Below are 27,922 nucleotides of genomic sequence, written 5' to 3' on the forward strand. Positions count from 1 at the left end.
GGTAAGGTTTAATAGTTCCATATTTTTCTCCCTTTCCTCAGGGGACTTTGCCAATACGTTTTTATTATCTGCTTAATATACTCTAGGATGTTTCCAGGCATTACAATCTATACAGGATTAGAAGACCTCTTTCTTATTGTGTGCACCCTGTGTTTCATCTATTCAAATGAGCTATACAGATAGGTTAAATTAGATTATGCACTACAGAAAATTTCAGTTCCTGATCAAATAAATCTTTCTTCCATTGGTTACAAACAGTATGTGTGTTTCTAAAATATAGACAGTGTCTTCCTTACCCTATGTTCTGAATTATTTTAACTACAACTTGTTTGGTTTCATTCTTTTCTCTAAATATCAGGTTACATATATAAAACAGTCTCTCAAAATCCAGAAATAATAATCACCACCCCGGATTTAATGTGGTCTGCTCTAAAAGCTTACAGTCTATGCCCCTGTTTTCTTATAAGCGTTTTCTAAAGGTGACCATACCATTGTTGTTCTTTTGTTTCTGGCTTAATTTGACTCACCAGATGTTCCGGATGTTCATTCACATTGTTGCATGCCTCACAACTTTGTTCCTTTTTGTAGGAACAACCCTCATTCATAAGTACACACCATCATTTGCCAATCTACTTCTCCATCAGTGCATCCTTCAGCCACCTGCTTTCATCAGGCATCATGTATAGTACCCAAAATCCACAGTCGATCAACATTCTCAGGTTTAGATAATTTCATTGTTGCCAAGAGAAAGAAAACCAATAAACACACTCTCGCCAAACAGGAAATCTAAACTTTCTGTTAAGTCTTTTCCCTTCCCCCATTATTTACCTCTGTTGTTGCAGTGGTAGTACTGATGGTTTCCTTTTGAACATAGCTCATATATGCAATAGCAGTTTTCCCCCTGTACCATGGACTTAAACACTCTTTATACAAGAATCATATCTTTGAAGTAATTCTTGAGAGAACTAATTGATATTTCTAGTGTTAGTCACTGGGACATGTAGGTCTGTACAACCCGTTTCAATCTTGTTCGTCTTCAGTATGATACTATTACTTAGAGACCCACTAAAGAACCACCTTCACTCCTATCAATTCCCTTACATTGGTGTTCAACCTCATCACCTAATGGTTCACCCATCTCTAGTTTCTATATATCTCTAAGTTCCCTATATTCTGTATTATGAGTCTCTGATTATACCTTTATGCTGGTCATAAAAGTGGAATCATACAATAACTATCCTTTTGTATCTGACAAACTTCACTCAGCATTATGCCCTCAAGGCTCATCCATCTTGTCATATGCTTCAGGACGACATTTTGTCTTACTGCGCATAATATTCTATCATACGTGTATATCACGTTTTGTTGATCCACTTGTTTGTTAGTGGGCATTTGGTTTGTTTCCATCTTTTGGTGATTGTGAAATAATGCTGCTATGAATATCAGTGTGCAAATGTCTGTTTGTGTCATTGCTTTCAGCTCTTCTGGGTATATACCAAGTAGTGCTATTGCTGGGTCATAGGGCAACTTGATGTTTAGTTTCCTGAGGAACCGCCAAACAGTCTTCCATAGTGGCTGCACCATTATACATTTCCACCAGCAATGCATAAGTGTCCCAGTTTCTCCACATCCTCTCCAACATTTATAGTTTCCTGTTTGTTTAATAGCAGCCATTCTTATAGGTGTGAGGTGGTATCTCATTGTACTCTTGATCTACATTTCCCTTATAGTCAATGAAAATGAGCATCTCTTCATGTGCTTTTGAACCACCTGTCTTTGCTCTTCAGAAAAATGCCTATTCATATCTTTAGTCCACTTTATAATTGGATTCTTCTTTTGTTGTTTGGTTGCGTGATTTCTTTGTATATACAAGAAATCAGACGTTTGTCTGATATGTGATTTCCAAATATTTTCTCCCATTGAGTTGGCTGCCTCTTTACCTTTTTGACAAAGTCTTTTGAGGTGCAGAAATATTTGATTTTGAGGAGTTCCCATTTATCTGTTTTTCCTTTTGTTGCTTGTGCTTTAGGTATAAAGTTTAGGAAGCTTCCTCCTATTATTAAGTCTTGAAGATGTTTCCCTACATTTTCTTCTAGAAGCTTTATGGTGCTTGTTCTTATATTTAGGTGTTTCATCCACTTTGAGCTAGTTTTTGTGTAGGAGGAAGGTAGGGGTCCTCTTTCTTTCTCTTGGCTATTGATATCCAGTTCTTCCGATCCCAATGATTGAAAAGATATTTTGTCCCATTCAGAGGGACAAAAATCAGTTGACCGGGTGGGCCACAGTGGCTCAGCATGCAGAGCAAGCTGGTGATGTGGGTTCAGTTCCCAGTGCCTGCCCATGCAAAACAAGAAAAAAATCAGTTGACCATAGATTTGGTGGTGTATTTCTGCACTCTTGATTTGATTCCACTGGTCAACGCTTCTGTCTTTGTGCCAGTACCATGTTGTTTTGACCACTGTGGCTTTATAATAGTTTTTGAAGACAGGGAGGCTTAATCCTCCCATTTCAATCTTCTTTTATAGGATGCTTTTAGCTATTTGGGGACGCTTTCCTTCCAGATAAATTTGGTATTACCCTTTCCAAATCTTCAAAGTATGTTGTTGGAATTTTGATTGGTACTATGTTTAATCTGTAGATCAGTTTGGGGGAGAATTGACATCTTAACTATATTTAGCCTTCATATCCATAAGCAGGGAATGTCTTTATCTAATTAGATCTCCTTTGATTTCTTTTACCAGTGTTATGTAGTTTTCTGTGTACAAGTCCATTAAACCCCTAGTTAAGTTCATTCCTAAGTACCTGATTCTTTTAGTTGCGATTGTTTATTCTTGCATGGGCAGGCACAGGGAATTGAACCTGGGTCTCTGGCATGGCAGGCAAAACATCTGCCTGCTGAGCTACCTTGTCTTTTAGTTGCTGTTTTGAATGGAATTTTTTCCTTAACTGACTCCTCAGCTAGGTCATTGCTTGTGTATAGAAATGTCACTGATTTTTGCACATTAATTTTATATTTCACTAACTTGTTGAATTTTATTAGTTCAAGCAACTTTGCTGTAGATTTTTCAGGATCTTCCAAGTATAGTATCATATCATCTGCAAATAATGAGTTTTACTTCTTTCTTTCCAATTTGGATGCCTTTTATTTCTTTGTCCAGCCTTATTGCTCTAGCTATAACTTCTAGCACTATGTTGAATAATAGTGGTGACAGCAGAAATCCTTCTCTTGTACCTGGTCTTAGGGGGAAAGCTTTCAGTCTGTCTCCATTGAGTATAATGCTGGCTATCGGTTTTTCATATATTCCCTTTGTCATATTGAGGTAGTTTCCTTTGATTCCTATCTTTTAGAGTGTTTTTATCAGAAAAGGATGCTGAATTTTGTCAAATATTTTTTTCAGCATCAATCGAGATGATCATATGATTTTTCCCTTTCGATTTATTAATATGCTGTATGGTATTAATTGATTTTCTTGTGTTGAACCATCCTTGCATTCCTGGTATAAACCCCACTTGGTCATGGTGTATACTTCTTTTAATGTGCTGTTGGATTTGACTTGCTAATAATTTATTGTGACTTTTTGCATCTGTGTTCATTAGGGAGATTGGCCTGTAGTTTTCCTTTCTTATAACATCTTTACCTAGTTTTGGTATTAAAAGGATATTAGCTTCATAAAATGAGTAAGGTAGAGTTCCTTTTCCCACAATTTTTTGGAAAAGTTTGAGCAGGATTGGTGTTAGTTCTTTCTGGAATGTTTGTTAAAATTCCCTGTGAAGTCATCTGTCCCTAGGCTTTTCTTTGTAGGCAGATTTTTGATGACTGATTGAATCTCTTTACCTGTGATTGCGTTATTGAAATCTTCTATTTCTTCCTGAGTCAGTGTAGCTTGATTTTATGTCTCCAGGAATTTGTCCATTTTGTCTAAGTTGTCTAGTTTGTAGGCGTATAGTTGTTCATAGTATCCTCTTATGATTTCTTTTATTTCTTCAGGGTCTATGGTAATGCACCTCTTCTCATTTCTGATTTTGTTTATTTGCATCCTCTCTGTCTCTTTTTTTTGTCAGTCTTGCTAGTGGCCCATCAATTACTGATTTTCTCAAAGAACCAACTTTTGGTTTTATTGATTCTTTCTATTGTTCTTTTGTTCCCCCATTCATTTATCTTTGCTTTAATCTTTGTTATTTCTCTTCTTCTTTTGTTTTTGGGTTAGTTTGCTTGTCTTTCTCAACTCCTTCCAGGTGTGCTGTTAAGTCCTTGATTTTTGCTCTTTCTCATTTTTAAAGATACACATTTAGGGCAATAAATTTCCCTCTCAGTACAACCTTTGTCATATCCCATAAGTTCTGATAAGTTGTATTCTCATTTACATTCGTCTCCAGATAGCTACTAATTTCTCTAGCAACTTCTTCTTTGACCCATTGGTTGTTTAAGAATGTGTTATTTCATCTCTATATATTTGTGAATGTTCTCATTCTTTGGTGGTTATTGAGATCCAGCTTCATCCCATTGTGATCAGAGAAAGTGCTTTGAATAATTTCAGTGTTTTTAAATTTAATTTACTTTAAATTTGTTTTAGATTTGCCCCAGCATATGATCTATCCTGGAGAATGTTTCATGAGCACTAGAGAAGAATGTATAGCCTTATGTTTTGGGGTGCAATGACCTATATATGTCTGATAGGTCCAATTCATTTATCAAGTTATTTAACTTCTTTATTACCTTGTTGATCTTCTTTCTGGTTGTTCTATCTATAGAAGAGAGTGGTGTATTGAAGTCTTTTATTATTGTTGAAACATCTATTTTCCCTTCAGTTTTGCCAATGTCTTGGAGCTCCTTGATTGGGAGCATAAACATTTATGATGGTTAAATCTTCTTGGTGAATTCACCCTTTAGTTAGTATATAGTGATCTTCTTTGTCTCTTATGATGTCTTTACTTTTAAAGTCTATTTTGTCTGATATTACTATAATAACTCCTGCTTTCTTTTGATTACAACTTGCATGGAAAATCTCTTTACATCCTTTCACTTTCAATCTATTTGTATCCTTTTGTATAAGATGAGTCTCTTGTACGCAGCATATAGCTGGATTATGTTCCTTAATCCATTCTGCTAATCTGTATCTTTTAATTGGTAAGTTTAGTCTGTTAACGTTCAATTTTATTACTGAAAAGGAGTTGCTTCATTCCACCATCTTTTCTTTTTAATTTTGTCAGATCTATGTATTCTTTTCCCTCTTTCTCCTTGTATTCTTTTTTTTTTTTTTTTTTTTACATGGGCAGGCACCGAGAATCTAACCCGGGTCCTCTGGCATGGCAGGCAAGCATTCTTGCCTGCTGAGCCACCTTGGCCCGCCCTCTCCTTGTATTCTTTATATTGCCTTTAATGGTACTCCTCAATTCTGTGCCCTCCTCCAGACCTCCCTCTCTTGTCTGTTTTTTTCTTTCAGCCACCGGCAGAACTACTTTTAGTATTTCTTGTAGGACCGGTCTCTTGCTGACAAATTCTTTCAGGACTTCTTTGTCTGTGAAAACTTTAATCTTTCCCTCAGTTTTGAAGGACAATTTGGCAGGTACAGAATTTTTGGCTGGAAATCTTTCTCTTTCGGGATCTTGAATATATCATACCACTGCCTTCTCGCCTCCAGGCTGCTATTTGAGTAATCTGAACTCAGTCTTACTTGATTTCTCTTGTATATAGTAGATTGTTTTTCTGTTGTTGCTTTCAGAATTTTCTGATTCTCTTCAGCATTTAATAGACTGATTAGTATGTGGCTTGGGGAAAGGTGTATTTGGATTTATTCTGTTTGGAGTTTGTTGGGTTTCTTTTTGACTTGTATATTTATGTCCTTTATGAGGGTTGGGAAGTTTTCCCCCATTATATCCTCAACTACTGTTTCTAGCCCTTTATTCCTCTCTTCTCCTTCTAGGACACAAATGATTTTTATATTTGTGTGCTTTGTTTGCCTATCATTTCCCCGAGTTCCAATTCAATTTTTTCTATCTTTTTTGCCATGTGCTGAGTCTTCAAAGGCAATTACCCTGTCCTCTATATCACTTGTTCTTCTGTCTCTTCAAATCTGATGTTGTGTGCCTGTAGTAAGTTTTTTATTTGCTCAACAGAGTCTTTAATCTCTGTGATACCTGCTATTTTTCTATTTATTCTTTCAAATTCCTCTTTATGCTCTTCTACTGCCTTCTTGATTTCCTTTATGTCATTTGCTTTCCCACTTATTTTATTAAGTACAGTTGTATAAACATCTTTGATTAGTTCTAACTTCTGTGTCTCCTCTGGTGTTTTAATTTGGTCATTAGGCAGGACTACATCTGTCTGAATTGTGATATGCTTAATGATCTTCTGCTGTCCTCCTGGCATGTAAATATCTTGATTGGTTCACTTTCGGAGCTGATTTCTTTCAGTAGTCTAAGGCCTTGTGTTTGTAGGATGCTTGTCCAGCAGGGAGCAGTGTACGGGATGGGGCACTCAGTGCGATGATTTGTTTCAGGGCAGGTATAGGTGTAGGTTGGGGATATTACGATGGTGCTTGTGAACATGGCCAGGAATGAGATAGCTGTGTGGGCGTACTGGTCTGGTGGGCATATCCCTGGTGCACCAGTCTAAGCACAGGGCCCTTTGTACCATGCGTAGAGCTGTGGCAGCAGGTCAGCATTGTGCCTTCGTAGATTGGGGATGAATGTGACCTGGCTGCACAGGTCGGCACTTTCTCAGAGCTAGGAGGTATGGCTGAGGTGTGCCTGTGAGGTTCTAGGACTTCTGTAAAGTATGGTTCTAGAGCTAAATGACATGATTGGGGAGCTGTGTGCATGTGTGGGCCTGAGAGTGCTGTAAATGGATGCGCTGAGCTCAAGAGGGTCTGAGTGAGGCTGTGCAATATTATGGGCAGGGGGGCAGGGGTAGTCTAGGTTTGGAGGTTAGTGCCTGCAGCCTTTATGCACTGTCAATAGCCTGTGGGAAATAGGAAGGGGGAGTTAGTGGTTGGGAGGGGTGCAGGAGAGGTTGGTTGAGTTGCACTTGGATGTGGGTGTGGGGCAGGTAAATGCACCCGGGTGCTGGTGGGGTGGGTGTGCCTGGAATTTGGGAATGGGAGTGGTTGATGGGGTTCGGGTGTGTGGGGGTGTGGGGTGAGTTGCCAGTCATGGGGCTGCACTGGTGAGGGTGTTGCACCCCAGGAATGTGGCCTGACTTACTTCCTAGTCCTGCGTTCCCATATGTGCACTCCCGCGGGCTCCATGCCTCTGCGCCAGGCTCCAGCCTCCTGCTTCTCAGTTCCTTGGCCTCTGCCACTAAGGCTGTGACCCCATGTGGTGCAGAAGGCTCTCCCAGGTTGGCCGCACTCCTGAATTGCCACCTCAGTCACCTCCTCCCCTTTCTCTAAATTTTTCTTGGAGCAGGGCTAATCTCCAGCTACTCTATTTGGCCATCTTCCTGGAAGTCTATAATATGCTTTAAAGTAAGGAAGTATTAAGTACTCCCACTTCATTCTTTTTTTTTAAGGTGGTTTTGTCTATTCAGGGCACCTTATCCTTCCAAATAAATTTGAAAATTGGCTTTTCCATTTCTGGAAAGTGACCCATTGGAACTTTGATCGGAATTTCATTGATTCTGTAATCCAGGTTCGGTAGCACTGACATTTTAACAATATTTAGTCTTCTAATTCATGAACACAGAATGTTGTCCCCTTTATTTAGGGCTTTTAAATTTTATTTTAGATAACGTTTTATACTTTACTGCGTACAGGTCCTTTACATTCTTTTAAGTCTATTCCTGGATATTTGATTCCTTTATTTGCTGTTGTAAATGGAATTTCTTACTTGATTTCCTCCTCAGATTGCTCATTATTAGTGTTTAGAAACACTTGTGCATTTATCAAGTAACCTGTTACTTTGCTAAAAGAACTCATTACCTCTAGTAGCTTTACTGTTGATTTTTTTGGATTTTCTTAATATAGTCAAAATGGTGAAAGTTTTAATTTTCCTTTCTGATTTGGATGCCTTTTATTTCCTTTTCTTGTCTACTTGTTGCAGGTAGAACTTCTAGCACAATGTTGAATAACAGTGTTTACAATGGGCATCTTTGTCTTATTCCCACACTTGAAAGGCCTTCATCTTTCACCATTGATTATGATATTAGCTATGTTTTTTTCATATATGCCCTTTATCATGTTGAGAAAGTTTCCTACTATTACTCTGTTTAAAAGTATTTTTATCAAGAAAGGACTCTGGATTTTGTCAAATCCATTTTCTACATCAATCAAGATGATCATGTGGCTTTACCTTTTCAATTTGTTAATGTGGTGTATTTTATTAATTGATTTTCTTTGTGTTTAACCACCCTTGCATACCTGGGATAAAATCCACTTGATGGTGGTGTATGATTTAATGTGCGGTTGGATTCTATTTGCAAGTACTTTGTTGAGGATTTTTGGCATTTATATTCAACAAAGGTATTGCCCCGTGACTTATTTTCTTGTAGTGTCTTTACCTGTCTTTGGTATTGAGGTGATACTAGCTTTACAGAGTGTTAGGTAATGTTCACTCCTCTTCAATTTTTTTGTAAGAATTTGAGGATGATTGGTGTTATTTCTAAGAACGACAGGTAGAATTCACCAGTGTGACCATCTGTAGGTTTGTTTGTAGGTTTTTTCTTTTTTTTTTTTAACCATATGATCATTCCATTCTTGTTATATAATCAGTAACTCACAATATTATCACACAGTTGTATATTCATGATCATTTCTTAGAACATTTGCATCAATTCAGAAAAAGAAATACAAAGAAAACGGAAAAAAATTCATACATAGCTTATTCCCTCCCTTTCATTGATCACTAGCATTTCAATCTACTAAATTTATTTTAACATTTGTTCCCCCTATTATTTATTTAATTTTTAATCCATATGTTTTACTCATCTGTCTATAAGGTAGATAAAAGGAGCATCAGACACAAGGTTTTCACAATCGCGCAGTCACATTGTGATAGCTATATCATTACACAATCATCTTCAAGAAACATGGCTACTGGAGCACAGCTGTACATTTTCAGGCAGTTCCTTCCAGCCTCTCCATTATACCTTAACTAAACAGGTGATATCTATTTAATGCGTAAGAATAACCTCCAGGATAACCTCTTGACTCAGTTTTGAATCTCTCAGCCATCGACACTTTATTTTGTCTCATGTCGCTCTTCCCCCTTTTGGTCGAGAAGGTTTTCTAAATCCCTTGATGCTGAGTCCCAGCTCATTCTAGGATTTCTCCCACGTAGTCAGGAAGGTCCACACCCCTGGGAGTCATGTCCTACAGAGGGAGGGGGGAGGGCAGTGAGTTTGCTTGTAGTGTTGACTGAGGGAGAGAGGCCACATCTGAGCAAAGAAGAGGTTCTCTTGGGGGTGACTCTTAGGCCTATCCTTTGTGGAGTTGAATTTCATATGAACAAACCCCAAGATTGGGTGCTTAGCCTATTGCTTTGGTTGTCTCCATTGCTTGTGAGAATATCAAGAATTCACCACTTGGGTAAGTTGAATTTTCCCCCCTTCTCAATATTCCCCCAAGGGGACTTTGCAAATACTTTTTTATTCACTGTTTAAATCACTTTGGGATTTATCGGGGCATCACTGTGGACAAAACTACAAAATCTCATGCCCTACTCAAGGTTCCAAGTATTACCGTGTTCAGTTAAGCTCCACATAAGTTATATTAGGAAATACACTAGTCGAAGTATAAATTTTGTACCAAATAAACATTTTCTGCTTTAGTCTCACACATAAGTTAAAGTTTTAAAATATTAATTACCATCTATTTTCAACATCCTGCAGTATTGACATTCCTTTGTTCTTCCTCATGTAAAAACATTTTAAAATTTGTACATTTATCCACTATCATTATAAATTCTAGGGATTCCTAGATTATACCATCTCAGTCTTTATCTTCTATCTTTCCTTCTGCCTTCATTTGTTTCTCCAGGTCTCCTCCCTCTATCATTCTCACATTCAGCTTCATTCAGTGTTCTAACATTATTCTATTACAGTTAGGTAGAATTGTGCTATCCATTTCTGAATTTTTACAATGTGTCCTGTTACACAATCTGTATCCCTTCTGCTTCTATATCTACCGTATTTATATCTCCTGATGGTCTGTTACCAACTGAAATTCTCCAAGTTCATTCACTAATAAAAAGTTTTATTGTTCATAGGTTTTTTTTTTAAGTTTTATTGAGATAAATTCACAAACCATGTAAAGTGTACAATTAATGCCTTCTGATGTACTCACAGAATTGTACATTCATCAACACAATCAGTTTTAGGACATTTTCACCCTGCATAGTGTCCACATGTTATACAGTCCCACATTTCATCCTCTGGCTTTCTTTCTAGAGTCATCCAGAATCCTAAACTTTCCCTTTCAACCACCATCGTACACACATATCACTGCTGTTAATTACACTCACAATAATGACCTCCCATCACCACCATCCATTTCCAAACAACCTTCTAAAATTTTCTGCCCAAATTAAGCATGAGCTCTCCATTCTCTGTCCTCATTCTATCTTCTTGTGATCTATGGTCTAGATGGTAACATTATGAGTGTGCTAGTTATATTTAGCTTATATTAGTGGCATCATACAATATTCGCCCTTTTATGTCTGACTAAGTTCTCTCAATAAAATGTCTTTAAAATTCATCCACCTAGTTGTAGGCTTCATTTCTTTTTACAACTGCATAGTATTCTATTATATGTATATACCACATTATTTAATTCTTAGATTGATGTACAGCTGGGTTGTTTCCATCTTGGCAACTGTAAATAATGCTGCTATGAACCTTGTGGTGCACATGTCTGTTTGCATCCTTGCTTTCAGTTCTTTTGAGTATATACCGAGCAGCAAGATTTCCAGGTCATATGGTAGTTCTATATATAGCTTTCCAAGGAACCACCAAAATGTCTCCCCTAGAGTTTGTGCCATTTTACATTCCTATCAAAAAAGTGGATAAATATTATTTCTCCACATCCTCTCCAAAAGTTGCAGTTTTCTGTTTTTATAATAATGGCTGTTCTAGTAGGTGTGAAATGACATCTTATTGTACTTTTAATTCCATTTCCCTAATAACTGGTGATGTTGAACGTCTTTTCATGTGTTTTTTAGTCATTTGTATATCCTCTTTGGAAAAAATGTCTATTCCTGTCTTTTACCCACTTCTAGTTGGGTTGTATGTCTTTTCATCATTGATTTGTCACGTCTCTTTATGTATCCTGGATATTAAACCCTTATTAGATATGTGGTTACCAATGTTTTCTCCCATTGAGTAGGTTGCCTTTCCACTTTCTTGACAAAGTCCTTTGAAAGACAAAAGTATTCAGTTTTGAGGAGGTCCCATTTAGCCATTCATATTGGTTTGCTAATGCTTTCAGAATGTAATATACCAGAAATGGAAAACTTTTAAAAGGGGAATTTAATAAGTTACAACTTTACAGTTCTAAGGCCATAAATATGCCCAAACTTAGGCACCCAGAGAAAGGTATCTTGGCTTTAGGAAGGCTGATCTGGAAAGGCATGTGGCTGGCACCTGATGGTCCTTGTTCCTGTTAGTTGCTTCCAGCTGCTGATGTCAGTGGTTTCCTCTCTAAGCATCTGGGGTCCTTCATTTACTTCCTCCAGGACACAAGTCTGGGTTCTAGTTTGCTTAACGTCTCATGGGGAAGTCACATGGTGATGTCTGCTGGGCTCTGCCTGTGTCAAGGCATCTGCTCTCTCTATTGACACTCCAAGCATCTCCAAACATCTGTGTCTCTGTCAGCTCTGAAGCAACTGTTCTCTGCATCTGTGGTTTCTTCAAAATGTTTCCTCTTTTAGTTTATTCCAGTTAACTAATCAAGATTCACCTTGAGACTTCCGGAGAAGATGGCGGCTTAGTAAGACGTGCGGGTCTTAGTTCCTCCTCCAGAAAAGAAACTAAAGAAACAGAAACAATACGAAACAGCTCCCGGAGTCACGACAGAGACCAAAAAGACAGCGTACCCCATTCTGGAACAGCTGAACGGGCAGGGAGAATCTGCTGCGGTGAGCTACCCGAGGGGCGCGCGTTTTCCCGGCTGGGGCGGCTGGCGACTGGGGTCCCCTCCACGCACGTGGCTCACCGGCCTGACTGGGAACGTTGGATAGCGGGGCCCTCCCATCACACTTGGCGTTTCGGGCCAGCTGGGCAATTAGGACCGGCACTCTCCCAAGCCGCGGCGGCCAGCGACCCCCACCTCCACGCGCGGTTTCCCGGGCCGACTGCGGTGCAGACAGACGAGCGCCACGAGCGCCACCTACTGGGCAGGAAAAGAAAAACAGAGCCCAGAGATTTTACAGAAAAAGCTTTCAACCAGCTGTGTAACACACCCAGGGAAATCTGATCAAATGCCCAGACACCAGCAGAAAATAATGAATGACGCTCGGAAAATTGAAGATATAGCCCAGTCAAAGGAACAAACCAATAGTTCAAATGAGATACAGGAGCTGAGACAACTAATGCTGAATATACGAACAGAAATGGAAATATTCTTCAAAAACCAAATCAATAAATTGAGGGAGGACATGAAGAAGACATGGGCTGAACAAAAAGAAGAAATAGAAAATCTGAAAAAACAAATCACAGAACTTATGGGAGTGAAGGACAAAGAAGAAAAAATGGAAAAAACAATGGATACCTACAATGGTAGATCTAAAGAGGCAGAAGCTACAATTAGTGAACTGGAGGATGGAACATCTGAATTCCAAAAAGAAACAGAAACTATAGGGAAAAGAATGGAAAAACTTGAGCAGGGGATCAGGGAACTGAATGACAATATGAAGCGCACAAATATACGTGTTGTGGGTGTCCCAGAAGGAGAAGAGAAGGGAAAAGGAGGAGAAAAACTAATGGAAGAAATTATCACTGAAAATTTCCCAACTCTTATGAAAGACCTAAATTTACAGATCCAAGAAGTGCAGCGCACCCCAAAGAAAATAGACCCAAATAGGCGTTCTCCAAGACACTTACTAGTTAGAATGTCAGAGGTCAAAGAGAAAGAGAGGATCTTGAAAGCAGCAAGAGAAAAACAATCTGTCACATACAAGGGAAACCCAATAAGACTATGTGTAGATTTCTCAGCAGAAACCATGGAAGCTAGAAGACAGTGGGATGATATATTTAAATTACTAAAAGAGAAAAACTGCCAACCAAGACTCCTATATCCAGCAAAATTGTCCTTCAAAAATGAAGGAGAAATTAAAACATTTATAGACAAAAAGTCACTGAGAGAATTTGTGACCAAGAGACCAGCTCTGCAAGAAATACTAAAGGGAGCACTAGAGTCAGATACGAAAAGACAGAAGACAGAGGTATGGAGTAAAGTGTAGAAAGAAGGAAAATCAGATATGATATATATAATACAAAAGCCAAAATGGTAGAGGAGAATATTATCCAAACAGTAATAATACTAAAAGTTAATGAACTGAATTTCCCAATCAAAAGACATAGAATGGCAGAATGGATTACGACCCAGCAATACCACTGCTAAGTATCTACTCAAGGGACTTAAGGGCAAAGACACAGATGGACATTTGCACACCAGTGTTTATAGCAGCATTATCTACAATTGCAAAGAGATGGAAACAGCCAAAATGTTCATCAACAGACGAGTGGCTAAACAAACTGTGGCGTATACCTACGATGGAATATTATGCAGCTTTAAGACAGACTAAACTTATGAAGCATGTAATAACATGGATGGACCTAGAGAACATTGTGCTGAGTGAGTCTAGCCCAAAACTAAAGGACAAATACTGTAAGGTCCCACTGATGTGAACCGACATTTGAGAATCAGCTTGGAATATATCATTGGTAACAGAGACCAGCAGGAGTTAGAAACAGGGTAAGATAATGGGTAGTTGGAGCTGAAGGGATACAGACTGTGCAACAGGACTAGATACAAAAACTCAAAAATGGACAGCACAATAATACCTAAGTGTAATGTAACTATGTTGGAACACTGAATGAAGCTGCACCTGAAATATGGTTTTTTGTTTGTTTGTTTGTGTGTTTGTATCTTTTGTTTTTGTTTTTTTCTTTTTCCTTTATATATATATATATATATTATTAGTATTATTATTTTAATTCTCTTCTCTATATTAACATTCTATATTTTTTTCTGCTGTTTTGCTAGTTCTTTTCCTAAATCGATGCAAATGTACTAAGAAATGATGATCATACATCTATGTGATGATACTAAGAATTACTGAGTGCATTTGTAGAATGGAATGATTTCTAAATGTTGTGTTAATTTCTTTTCTTTTTTTTGATTAATAAAAAAATTAAAAAAAAAAAAAAAAAAAAAGATTCACCTTGAATGGGCAGGGTCACATCTCTGTCTAACCAAAACGCCACAGCCATGGTTGTGTGTGCCACAGTTTTGTGGAGATGTTCTAATCAAAGGTCACAACCACAACTGGGAGACATTTTAGTGGTTCCTTGGAAAGCTATATATAGAACTGCCATATGACCTGGAAATCTTGCATCTCCATGGGTATAGTCTAATCAAAAGAGTTTCCACCCTACAATATTGAATCAGGATTAAAGGACATGGCTTTTCTGGGGTACACAATGCTTTCAAACTAGCATACTATTTTTTCTTTTGTTGCTTGTGTTTTGGGTGTAAGGTCTCAGAAACCACCACCTACCACAGCATCTTAAAGATGCTTCCATATATTTTCATCTATAAGTTTTATGGTTCTGGCTTTTATATTTAAGTCTTTCATCCATTTTGAGTTTATTTTTGTATAAGGTGTGAGATAAGCATCCTCTTCCATTCTTTTGATTATAAATATCCAGTTCTCCTAGCACCATTTTTTGAAGAGACTGCCACAGTTGGGTAATCATGGCAGCCTTATCAAAAACCAATTATCCATAGATGTGCCGGTCTACTTCTGAACACAATTTAGTTCCATTGATCAATATGTCCATCAGTATGCCATTAACGTGCTGTCTTGATAGTTGTAGAATCATGATAGCTTTTTTAAGTCATGAAGTGACAGTACACCAACAAATTTTTTTTTGACTCTTTGGTGTTCCTTGCCATTCCAAATAAGTTTGTAATTGCCTTTTCCAATTCTGTAAATTAGTTTGTTGGCGTTTGAATGGGATTGTGCTGAAGATGTAAATAAATTTGGGTAGTAATGACATGTTAACAATATTTAGTCTCCGAATCTATGAACATGGCATTTTCTTCCTCTTAATTTAGCTTAGGCCTTCTCTGATTTCTTTTAGCAGTGATTTATGGTTTTCTGAGTACAGGTCATTTATATCCTTGGTTAACTTTATTCCTAGATATTTGATTCTTTTGGTTGCTACCATAAATTGAAATTTTGTCTTTATTTCCTCCTAGATTTCTCATTGTTATTGTATACAAACTAGTATTTTTGTGTGTTAATTTTCTTTGCTACCTGTGTTAGTTTGCAAGCTGCTGGAATGCCATATACCAGAACTGAAATGGCTTTTATAAAGGAGAATTTCATAAGTTACAAGTTTACAGTTCTAAGGAAGTGAAAGTGTCCAGATTAAGGTACCAACAAGAGGTTACCTTCACTCAAGAAAGGCCAGTGGGTCAGCAACATGTCTGTCAGCTGGGTAGTAATATGGTTGGCTTATGTTGGTCACTTACTCTTGGACTCTGTTGCTTTCAGCCTGTGTTCCTGGGGAGGTTTCTCACTTTACTTCTCCAAGGTTGGCTTTCATCTCTTGGCTTCCTTGGCTCTCTCCAGGTTCTGGTTTGTATAATGACATGCTGGGCTCCAAGTATCTCTAAACATCTGTGTCTCTCTTCTCCCCATATCTCCATGTGTGTCAGCTCTGCTCTGAACTTTCTGTCAGGTCTGAGGCTTCTGTCGTTTTTTCTAGGCTCTTTAATTTCTGAGGTTTCTCCAAAATGTTTCCTCTTTTAAAGATCCCAGTAAATTAATCAAGACCCACCTGAAATGGGTGGAGTCACATCTCCGTCCAATCAAAAGTTACATCCACAATTGGGTGTGTCACATCTCGGTGTATGCAATCTACTAAAAAATTTCCAATCTACATATTGAATTAGGATTAAAAGAAATAGCTGCTGCCACAAGATTGGATCAGGATTAAAATATGGCTTTTCTGGCATACATAATATTTTCAAATCAGCACATCACCACTATATATACGTTGTAGGTTTTTCAGAACTTACAAATATGGGGTCATATTATCTGTAAATATTCAAAGTTTTATTTCTTTCTTTCAGATTTGGATGCTTTTTATTTTTCTTGCCTAATTACTGTAGTTATCACTTCTAGCACAATATTGGATAAAAATGGTGATCATGGGCATCCTTGTCTTGTTCCTGATCTCAATGGGAAAGCTTTCTTTCTTTAATCATTGAGCTCTATGTTAGCTATGAGGTTTTTTTGTATATGGCCTTTATCATATTGAGGAAGTTCCTTCTATTCTTTTATTTTGGAGAGTTTTTATCAAGAAAAAATGCTGGATTTTTTTTCACATGCCTTATCCATGTCAATTGATTATCATGTGTTTTTACCCCTTTGATTTATTAATGTACAATATTACATTAACTGATTTTCTTGTACGGAATCATACTTGCCTACCTTGATCATGGTGTCTAATTCTTTTAATTTTCTGTTGGATTTTATTAGACAGTTTTTTTTTTTTTTTAAGGATTTTGCATCTGTAGTCATTAAAGAGATTGCTGTGATCTTCTTTTCTTGTAGGTTTTATCTGGCTTTGGTGTTTGGGTCATGGCTTCATAGAATGAGTTAGATAGGCTTCCCTTCTCTTCAGTTAAGTTTTTTAAGATTTTGAACAGGATTGGCATTCTTTGAATGCTTGGTAGAGTTCACCTTTAAAGCTATCTGGTCTTGGGCTTTTCTTTATTGGTAGGGTTTTTTTTTTTTTTTTTTTTTTGCATGAGTAGGCACTGGGAACTCAACTTGGGTGTCTGGCATGGCAGGCAAGAACTCTGCCTGCTGAGCCGCCATGGCCTGCCCCTATTGGTAGGTTTTTAATGAGCATTTCAATCTCTTTATTTGTGATTGGCTTGCTGAGGTCTTCTGCTTCTTCTTGAGTCAACATAGGTTGTTCATGTGTTTCTAGGAAATTGCTTATTTCACCTAAGTTGTCTAATTTGTTGATATATAGTTCATGGTATACTTTTGTGATCTTTTTTATTTCTGTGAGGTCAGTAATAATTTCCCCTCATTTCTGATTTTATTTTCATCAACTCTCTTTTTGTATTTGTCAGCCTAGCTAAGAGAATAAACAAAAGCAAGCTTGATTTTTCTCAAAGAACCAACTTTGGTTTTGTTTATTTAGTCACATTTTTGTTTATGCTCTAATCTTTGCTATTTCTTTCCTTCTGCTTTGGAATTAGTTTGATGTTTTCTAGTTCCTCAGATGTGCAGTATGGTCTTTGATTTTAGCTCTTCCCTTTAATTTAGGCAATTAGGGCAATAAATTTCCCTCTTAGCACTGCTTTTGCTTTATCCCATAAGTTTTGGTATATTGTATCTCATTTTCATTCATCTATAGATATTGATTTCTCTAGCAAATTCTTCTGTGACCCACTTATTGTTTAACTTGTTGTTTAACCTCTCTATATTTGTGAACTTTCCTGTTCTCTGACTGTTATTGATTTCCAGCTTCATTCTTTTATGATCAGTGGAAGTGCTTTATATACTTTCATTCTTTTTGTATTTATTGAGTCTTATTTTGTTACCTAACATGTGGTGTCTCCTTGAATAATCTATAAAGACTTGAGAAGAATGTATATCCTGCTCTTTTTTGGTGCAGTGTTCTGTATATCTGTTAATCCCTTCTGTGTTGCAAGTGTTTGCCTTATATATTTTGACACATCCAGGTTAGATACATAAATAATTATGATTGTTATTTATCTTTTTCCAGGCTTTTCTTGTAACCCATTTTTTCCTTGGATCTAAAGAGAGTCTCTTATAGACAATATATTGATGAATCATATTTTTTATTTATCCATTCTTCCAATCTGTGTCTTTTCATCAGGGATTTTAATCCATTAACAGTCAATGTTACTAATTTGAAGGCAGTATCTATTCTACCATTTTATCCTTTGGAGTTTATATGTCATATCTTGCATTTAATCTCTTTTTATCATCTGAGTTACCCTACTGATGATCTTTATTTCTGCTCTCTCCTCCAAGCATCTCTCCTGTGTTTTCCTTCAGTCTGCAGTATTTCTTGTAGGGTAGGTCTCTTGGTAATGCATTCTCTCAATTTCTGCTTATCTGTGAATATTTTAAACTCTCCCTTGTTTTTTAAGGACTGTTTTGCCAGGTAAAGAGTTCTTGACTGGCGGCTTTTCTCTTTCAGTATATTAAATATATCATATCACTACCTTCTCACCCCCATGGTTTCTGATAAAAAATTGGCATTTAGTCCAATTGATTGTTTCTTGTGTGTGATGGATCACTTTTCTGTTGTTAATTTCAGAATTCTCTCTATCTTTGGTAGTTGATAGTCGATTATATGTCTTGAAGTTGGTCTATTTGGATTTATGTTTGGAATACATTGCGCTTCTTGAAGATGTATATTTATGCCTTTCATAAAATCTGGGAATTTTTTGGCCATATTTCCTCATATATTCTTTCTGCCCCTTTTCCCTTCTCTCCTTCTGGGACACCCTTGACCCATGTGTTTGTCCACTTTGTTGTGTCCCTAAATCCCTGCTCAACTTTTCCATCCTTTTATGTCTCTTAATTTCGGATGTCCAGTGTTCTAACTCTGATATTTTCTTTTGCTTGTTCATATCACTGCTGTATGTCTCTAGCACATTTTAATCTCATCTATTTGTGACTGTCATCCCATAAGTTCCATTCTTTTTCTTTGCATGCTTTCAAATTCTCTTTTTTGCTCACTCAGTGTCTTTTTTCTTCAGCCACCTTTATCTGCCGAATTGATTAAGAGATTTATATGAACATCTTTGATGTAGTTAATATAAATTCTGTATCTCCTCCAACTTTATAATTTGTTCCTTTTACTGGACCATATATTCCTGTTTCTTAGTATGGCTTTTAATTTTCTGATGATATTTAAGCATCTGATTATCTTGATGAGATTATTCTGAAGGTTCATTTCTCTCATCTAGCATTCTGTTGTTGATCGGGCTTGTATTAAGGCTCTTCTTTGACACTTGGTTCATCACTCTTGACCAGATAGAATGGGGCCAGGGACCCATGCTTGGGGCACAAACCAGTTCCAAAGGGCCCTGGGGAGAGGGTCAGGAAAGATGCCAAAAAGCTTTTTCATTTGTTTCCTTTTTCTTCAGCTTCCTAAGGCTGTGATTTTCTTTCCTTCTCAACAGGTGGCCCTCTTTGCTTTCCTGGCCTGTCCAGCAAATGGCACTCTTCGGTAACCTATTCCCTGACAGTCCTAAGAAGGCAGGGTAATTTTATCCCTATGGCAGCTCCATCCCTGATGTGGGCCAAAACAATGGCATGTGGCAGTAGTCCAGGTCAGAATAAACCAGCAGGACCCAGAAGTCTAAATTTTCTGGCCAATAGCTGGATTTATACAGGCCCATGTCCCTGTATGTTCTTGGGGAGGAGGACTTCTGTGACTCTACCACTCCACAAGCATCTACTAGGTGGGGACCAGGGCTCCCCAAGCTGTTTGCCTTGAGCATTGGAGATGGTTGCCAACAAACATGGCCACATGAGGTTCTCACTACGGTTTCCAGTCACTTTCTCCCACTCTTCACTGGATGTTGTAAAAAACTCCCCTGGTTTCCAGGCCCCAGAACAGTTGTTTTGGACAGTCTCTGCCTGTCCGCTAGCTATTTCTAGAAGAAGAGTGAACCCTGGAATTCTCTATTCTGCCATTTTCCTTGAAGTGCCTTTTTCAATTAAAATCAGGGCATCATTTTCTACAGGGACCTGTCCCTCCCTGGGCTTTCTTATAACCCTTCTGTCTTGGATTCTTTCTCCCTCTCCAGCCACTTCGTCACACTCCTTCATTGACATCTCCCCCATTTACTCTTTCAATTGTGGAGTTCTCCAGAGTTCTATCTTCTTTACTTGTGGGAAACCAGGAACCTATTTGAGTAAATAATAAATACTTTCAGAGATGTTCTAGGTGGTTCTGCTGACTGAACCTAACAGCTTAGCCCATCAAAAGTTTTTGTTAAGTGAGAAGGCATAATATGGTAAGCATCAGGTATCTATAACTCCTTAATAGTTCTGACACTTCCTTGGTTCTTATAAGAACCCATTGAGGGCGGGCCGCGGTGGCTCAGCGGGCAAAGTGCTTGCCTGCCATGCCGGAGGACCTCGGTTCGATTCCCGGCCCCAGCCCATGTAAAAAAAAAAAAAAAAACAAGCAAACAAACAAAATACAATAAAACAAGAAAATGTTTAAAGATGTTTCCCTTTCTTCCTTCCTTCCATCCTTCCTTCCTTCTCTCTGTCTTTCCTTCCCTTCCTCCCTCTCAAAAAAAAAAAAAAAAAAAAAAAAAAAAAAAAAAAGAACCCATTGACTTTAATTTTCCACCTCTAGGATCTCAATCTGGGAGTAAGTCTAGAAATGTCTGAGATAACCTCCTTTTGAGAAGAATATAGTAAGAGGTCACCCATGAAGCAAGAAATTCAACAGGTTCTTTGAAAATAGAATTAAAAGCCACAAGAAGAGGATATTTCATAAGGGATCCAACTTATTTCACCTACTTTTTCAGTAGTGAAGATCCTTCCTGATGACTTCTAATTCAGCAGCCTACCTCATACCTTATGGCCATAGCTAAAATAACAAAAGTACTGTGTAAACTACAATGTTCTATATATATATGTGTAAGGAAACTCTCTTCTGGGCCTTTCCAGAACTCAGAAATGTTTCACAAGTCATTCAGTTAGGTATCCACTTGAGGCTAAAGCACAGTATTTCCAGTATGAAAGTACAAAAAAATTATCTTTTAATGGTGTTTTTCATTTTTGCTTCCCATGTTGATTTGAAAAGGTAGCTGGCCTACGTAGGTCTTATGCATGAAGTTGGACCCCAGGGACTACAATATCCCATTGTAAAGATGACTTGTTAAATTTCAGAGTGAATCGCCAGGCTCCCTTCAGGGTTTTAATCTACTATTGAGCACCAATCCACTGCTCGTAGCATCACCAGATAGGAACTTTAAATAGCAGCCTGATTCTGTTATGATCCATGTCTTCCTTAGTGAGAAGGCAAAGCCAATCTATCTGGCTTTAAATCCTCTGATCTAATCAAGAGGATGCCAAAATGATAATCAGGAGGAGGAAGAACATATGCCTAGCCACAATTAGCTGGATGCTGCCGAGAATATCAGGCATGTCACAGTGAAATGGAAAAATCAGAGGAAGCTTCCAGTAATTTTCAGGGAAGGAAGCAAATTGGATGCCTCTATACCAATGCCCAGTCCAGGGAAGGCATACAAAAATTTGAGATTTTAAAGGGGGGAATGAAAGTTGCAAAGGAGTATAAAAATGGATGCATGTAGGTTTTTTCCAAACATAAATACATAGTAAAAATTCTGAAGGAGAAGTTAAACAGTTGTAGAGAAATCATTAAATCTGTAAAAGCTACATGGTGGAGAGTGGGTGATGATGGGAGAGGAACTAAGAGTAATTCTACAACAGAAGGTCTGGCCCCAGGAGCATGTGGAGGAAACATCCCATTGCCATTCCAGCACAAAAAAAGGTGCAGAGGCAAGAGTAAGTGAAAAGGGGGCTTCTAGGTCAGGGTGATGGTGGCGCACTGGCAGCGTTCTCACCTGCCATGCGGGAGACCAGGGTTCCATTCCTGGTGCCTGCCCATGTAAGAAAAAAAGTGGGGAGGGGGGCTCTACTCTTCTGTATTATAGAGAGGCTTCACATGGCTAGAAACATAGGCCCTGGGAGAAAGTGTTTCATGTCACAGGGTATGTCTGCAATAGTATAGGGAAGCAGATCCACATTCAGAGAAAATACAGGTAGAATTCATGGACAAAGACTAGAGGGAGGAATTCAAGAGAATTGGAGGCTGAAAAATAAAATATGAATTGTAGGCATTCAGATTCAAGTGATCTTGAGGAAGAAATGGTAAAGTTGCATTTGATTATAACCAAGTATCCAATAACTTGACACTGCCTTGACCATTAAGAGATGTTAGCATCAATTTGGTGTGGGAAATGGCGCAGAAGGATGGGGAATAGATACAGTACATTTCTGATTTCTTTCCTCTCATGCAATCTGAACATGACTGCATGATGAGGAGGAACGTATGAACAATCAAGCAGCCTAACCACATTTCCTTAACTGATTGGTACAGATCAGATGTCTTGGGTCTCAGTGGTCACTTAACCTTGGCTGCATGTCATTCACCATGGGATGTTTGTAAAATGTAGATGCCCAGGCCTTCCTTGCTAATTGAAAAGCTCTCATACCTTGCTTAGGAAGGTAAGACTTCCTCTGCTTCACAATACTTCATTTGCTCAGCTTTGATTGGGAAGTGGGCGACAGTTGTAAGTTCGGAATTTCTAGTTTAAAGTTGGCCATCTGGTTGGTGGAGCATGTGTGGGATTGATGTGCAAGCTTGAGACTGTGTTTGTTGATCATTTGCATAAGATTAACACATTCATCCTTTAAAGACAAAGGGGAAGAAGTGGAGGTCTAAAGCTCATGGGTTAGGAAATCAGATTCTACCACTGACCTCTTTAAAACACTGAAACTTACTCCCATAGTAGAAACAAGTCTTGACAGAAACCTAAATTGATCTTAAATACAGCATAGCAAACGTCATTTAACTCGTGTCCTCTTGTATAATGCAACCATGCCTCTGTGGAATGAAACATGGGCTCATCATATATTTTTTAATTTGCCTTTTTGTTTTTGGTATAGTTTGGCCAGTATTCACTGTATGCTTTCTATTTTTATGCTTCTGTGCTGTCATGAAGGGGAAAAGCAGTCACCTAACCAGGTGAAAAATGTTTCACTCAGTTTAAAAAAGCTCCCAGTAAGGGGATCTCCCTGAATCACAAGCAATTTGGATGTTGTAATGCTGATTTTGTTTATCCAGACATACTCCTGGTTCTTGATCTGTTCCAGACATTGAGACTGCAATTGAAACCCCCCAGCTAAAAGAATTTAAATCCAGTATTAACTCATATCCTCTCCATTTTAAAAGTACCAATAGCATCCAAGAGGCCAAAAGAGGGTCATGCTTTCTAACTAGCCACAATTAAATGAGACTGGCTGGGCCATGTTAGGGCTCTCAGATGTCTTTGTAAAGTTTATTTCCAAATGTCAAACATGTTCAAAGAATTACCAGAAAGCTAAAGAACCCCAGGAAGACAACAAAATAATAAGATAATTAAGTTTTGACCCAACATTTTAAAATTCCATTTTTAGTTAAGGGAAGAAAAACCCATTTTTCTTAAGAAAATGGTTTATTAAAGGGCACAGGAATAATAGTGTTTTTAGAAAGTATTCTTTGAATTTTTTTCCTTTTACTTTGCTGATTTCAACAGGATGAGGTCACTTATTGTTGAAATAGCCTATTTTATTAGAGATAAAGCTTAAGGGAGGAAGGTGCCTCCCAGGGATCACTCCTGCTGGTCTTTACCAAATCACAACTCACTCCAGGTAAGTAACCATACAGATGTGTAAAGTGGCATAGGGTTTACACTGAAAAGGAAACATACATAACAGTGGGTTACGTTTGTTGAGTGCCTACTGCATACATGTCAAGCACTCTGCTACAAGTATGTGATCTATTTATTACAACAACCAAATGAGGGAAGTGCCATGCTCATCCTCCAGTTGAGACTGAGGGAAGTTAATTCAGGTCACAGAAGTGGTTAAGGACTCTTAGGGACTCTAAATTATTAGATCAGAATTGAACAAATCTAAAAGAATTAGGTGCATTTGTATGTTCTGTCTGAAAAGATGTCATAATTGTACTGTTCTGTGAGAAGAGAACATTTTTGTAAAACTGAAGAGTGTATTTTAAAACATTAGTAACTGGCCTCCTTTCTATCGCTCTAGCACTTTGCTAAGCAAAGAAAACAAAGTATGGTCCGGACACCAACAATGCCAGCTTCCCCTGGTGGCTTGCTTGAAATAGCCCACCCCACACCTCCGGAATCAGGATCTGCATTTTAATACACAGGTTGGGATCCCTACGAATCTTAAAGCTTGAGAAGATCTGCTCTAACCTGCCAAGAATATGTCCTTCCCAGGGCCTAGAATATTCTTCCCTTCGATTTACATGTGTCTCAATTCTTTCACCTCTACTTAATGGTCACCTCCTCTGTGAGGCCTTCCCTGACATCCATACAAAAGCAGTATCCTGTTACCCTTTAACTGCTGTCCTTGCTTGTTTTTATTCATAGCAATTATCACTACCAGAAACCATACTCTAGTCCTCCAATTATAGTGTGAGCTCCATCAAGTCTGGGACTTTGTACATCTAGCACCTAGGACAGTGGCTGGAATGTCAGTACTTGAAAAATATTTTGAACGATTATTTCATATGCTATGTATGTAAGGTACAGAGAGCCAATTGAACATTGGAGGTCCCTGGTAAATGAAAGGAGAAACTGAGGAAAGGGACATGTTCCTTTTACTCTTCTGTTGTTTTTACAACTTTTCAAAGGTGTATGTATTGCCTTTATAATAACTTATTAAACATTTTTCAAATAATTTAACAAATGATCTAAAGATATACCACAACAGGAAAGCAGATTAGATCCTTTCCCTATAAAAAGGTTTTAGGCTTATTGCATCAGATTAGACATTAGTAAATAAGAAAACATCTTCTTTAATCCCCAGAAATGCCTTAAGCTCAGAATTTTATTTTTGAAACTCAGACATTGTTACAACTATACTATGAGAAGTATTCATTGTCCCCACCACAAATGCCTACCTGCTTCCTGAAGTGGCGGCAGACCCTCATTCTCTGTTTAGAGTGACTAATAGAGTGAACAGATTCAAATTAGAGTCCACAAAAGAAAACACTTTTTACTGATGAATCATTTATTTGGGCAAGACAAACTTTTCCACACTCTTTCCTTTTATATGGAAAGTGGAACATTTCAAATATATTAATTTTTCTCTCTTTCAACAGAAGTCATTTCAATCTGGTCCCAGGAACTGCTTCTCATTTTAGGATTCACGTTTTAGTAACACATATGCACCCATTACAGCCAAAAGAGCATACTGTAAAGAAAACACAATAGAAAATTACTCTGAGGTCTAGAAATAAATTTGGTTTATAAATGTATATGGGCGAAGTCTGTGCAATACTTGACTGAGGACAAAATAAAAAGATGTCCTCTTCCCCAAACCTTGTCCTCCAAATTAGCTGTTCAATGTCACATTATGGTAAAAACCTAAAAATATGCTGATGGACTAAGATCAAACACCCCATAATTACAGCTAAACCACTGCTTATTCCTGTGAAGGTTTCCTATTTTTTCAAGTGATTTAAAAAAGTATATAGATACCATTTCTACTAAAGTTGGAAGATAAGCATTACTGGGTTTATTTGTACTACCCTATTTGAAAATTTCCACCATAAAAAATATTTTAGCACATGGTATAAATACAAACAATGAGGGTGGGCCACGGTAGCTCAGCAGGCAGAGTTCTTGCTTGCCATGCTGGAGACCGGGGTTCCCAGTGCCTGCTCATGCAAAAAAAAAAAAGATTGCTGAAAGTAGCTATTTTAAATAATTAAATGTCGGTAACTTAAATGATTGATTTATGGCTAACTGTAAAAACTTGGCAGAAAAATTACCAAAACATTTTAAGAAGACCTCTTCTAAAAGCTGTATTACTTGAAAGGAAATACATACACATAAATTCTTACCTTGAATTTTGGATAGTCATTCATTATTATGGTTACCATACCAACGTATGGTAAAAACCTAAATTGTGAGATGAAAAGCAAAAAATATAAAATTGTTGGTAATATGATAGCACTTGAAAACATTATAAATCAGCCTTAGAAAATAGTCCTTTGAAGACCACAGATTGGGGCTGTTAGGACAGTGTTCACCCCAGTCTTAGCAGGCTTTACTGGTAAAATGAATCAGAGCTTAAAAGCCAGGACAAATTTTTAAGCAGACACCCAATTTGAGCTAGCAACACTATTTGTCCTGGCTTCCTGAATTCACTATAACACAATTAACATAATTAGCTGAGTCATTTACAAATTTACTTCTGGTTTTTTTTTTTTTTAGATAGCTTATATAAAAATGGCAGTTAACTTTTAAAGATGATTTAAAAAAAATCATTCTTGTCATTTCACAGTGCTTTTCAGACATAGCAAGCAAGTCTACTGGGCTATGAATGCAGCATGATTTTGATTCCAGAGAGAGAAGCTTCAGAGAAGCCAATGATTATGTTGAAAATATTAATATCAATACAAAATTTTACCCACACCTCAACTGTCTTTACTAATAGGAAACAAGGTAACACACTTCCAGGACCCTCCAGTCTTATTTAAATCAGTAGCTTCTCTCCCACATATTTTCAAGCCAAAATGCAATAAAGAAATAAATGATTAAAAGATGGTAGTGGAGAATGGATCCAAGATGGCAGATTAAGGAGAGGCAGGGCTCATTTCTCTCATATAAAAAACCACAGCATTGGCTCTGTAGATTGGAGGTAGAGCGAGATCGTGAGTAACTTCCCTGAGCCCCAGCTCCTGGCTCCCATCATCTCAGGGCAGATATTATCCAGTTCTCCAGTCTCTGGGGGGTAGGCAGTAAAGGTCCACTCTTCAAAGAATAGGTTGGATCATGGTCTAATACTGTGCCAGCTTCTGGTTGGAGAATTTGCACTGCTGGGACCAGTGATTTCAACCCAACCCACCCGTTTTGTTGTAGCAGTAAAGAAATAGCTTGCCTTCTGAGGGAATGTTTTGTTGAAGAGGACGATAGTGCAGGACAAGCCAGGAAAGTGTACTTTGGTGAGCAAAATTAGTTTTTAGGCATTTTTACCTGACCTTCTCTCTTGGGCCCTTTGCAGCAGGTACACACATCCTCTTTATAAGTCCCTAGCCCAGCCCTGATTGGGTAAGTCTGATGAACCACGTATCGCAGAGAATTAACCCAAATCCAGTCAACAGCCACAGCTTTGAAAATAGAATCCAATCTTCAGAGTAAACTCACAAAAATAATCTGATGCCTAGACAGCAGCTAATATAATAAACCATATTAAGAAACAGGAAGATATGGCCCAGTCAACGGAGCATAAAAAAATTGGAGGAGATACAAAATTCAGAACTAATCCAATCTCCTAAACAAATTCAGTGAGCTGGCTAAAGAGATAAAAGATATCAAGATGACTACTGGATGAACATAAAAAAAGAATTTGAAAGTATGCAAAGAAAAACACCAGATCTTACAGGAATGAAAGACACAGTAGCTGGAATTAAAAATACACTCGAGGCACACCCAGCAGATTTGAAGAGGCAAGAAGGCTCAGCAAGCTAAAGACAGTCTAAATTTGGACAGACAAGAGAACAGCTAGATAAAAGAATGGGAAAACTTGAGCAGGATTTCTCAGAACACAACGCACATGAACATTCGCATCATGGGTGTCCCCAGAAAGAGAAAAGAAGGGACTGAAAGAATATCTGATGAAATAATTGCCAAGAATGTCCCAACTCTTATAAAAGGCACTGATATCCAGGTACAAGAAGTACAACAATTCCAGATCAAATAAATCTGTACAGACTCACTCTGAACATACACTAATAGGACTGTCAAATGCCGAAGAGAAGGGGAGAGAATTCTCTGAACAAGAGAAAAGTATTTCACCACATAATAAGGGAGTAAGGCTAAATACTGATTTCTAATCAGAAAGCATAGAGGCAAGAAGG

General features: G+C 37.9%; 1 protein-coding gene and 1 long non-coding RNA gene across 3 annotated transcripts in view; one reads left to right on the plus strand and one right to left on the minus strand.

The window, feature by feature from the left end:
• The window catches only part of LOC143662012 (uncharacterized), a 72,840-nt gene extending 46,197 nt beyond the window's left edge, over positions 1 to 26,643 (plus strand). For both annotated transcript variants that reach the window (XR_013165090.1, XR_013165089.1), the window contains exons 4-5: positions 24,079 to 24,202; positions 26,347 to 26,643. This is a non-coding gene — a long non-coding RNA (uncharacterized LOC143662012). The remainder of the gene's footprint in view (positions 1 to 24,078; positions 24,203 to 26,346) is intronic.
• Positions 25,048 to 27,922, minus strand: part of SEC11C (SEC11 homolog C, signal peptidase complex subunit) — a 31,494-nt gene continuing 28,619 nt past the window's right edge. The window contains exons 5-6 of the mRNA XM_077135330.1: positions 25,904 to 25,961; positions 25,048 to 25,251 (exon numbers count right to left, since the gene is read on the minus strand). Coding sequence (XP_076991445.1) covers positions 25,198 to 25,251; positions 25,904 to 25,961 — 112 coding nt within the window. The 3' untranslated portion in view covers positions 25,048 to 25,197. The remainder of the gene's footprint in view (positions 25,252 to 25,903; positions 25,962 to 27,922) is intronic.

Source organism: Tamandua tetradactyla, chromosome 18 (genome assembly GCF_023851605.1).
Source record: "Tamandua tetradactyla isolate mTamTet1 chromosome 18, mTamTet1.pri, whole genome shotgun sequence".
NCBI classification, from domain to species: Eukaryota; Metazoa; Chordata; class Mammalia; order Pilosa; family Myrmecophagidae; genus Tamandua; species Tamandua tetradactyla.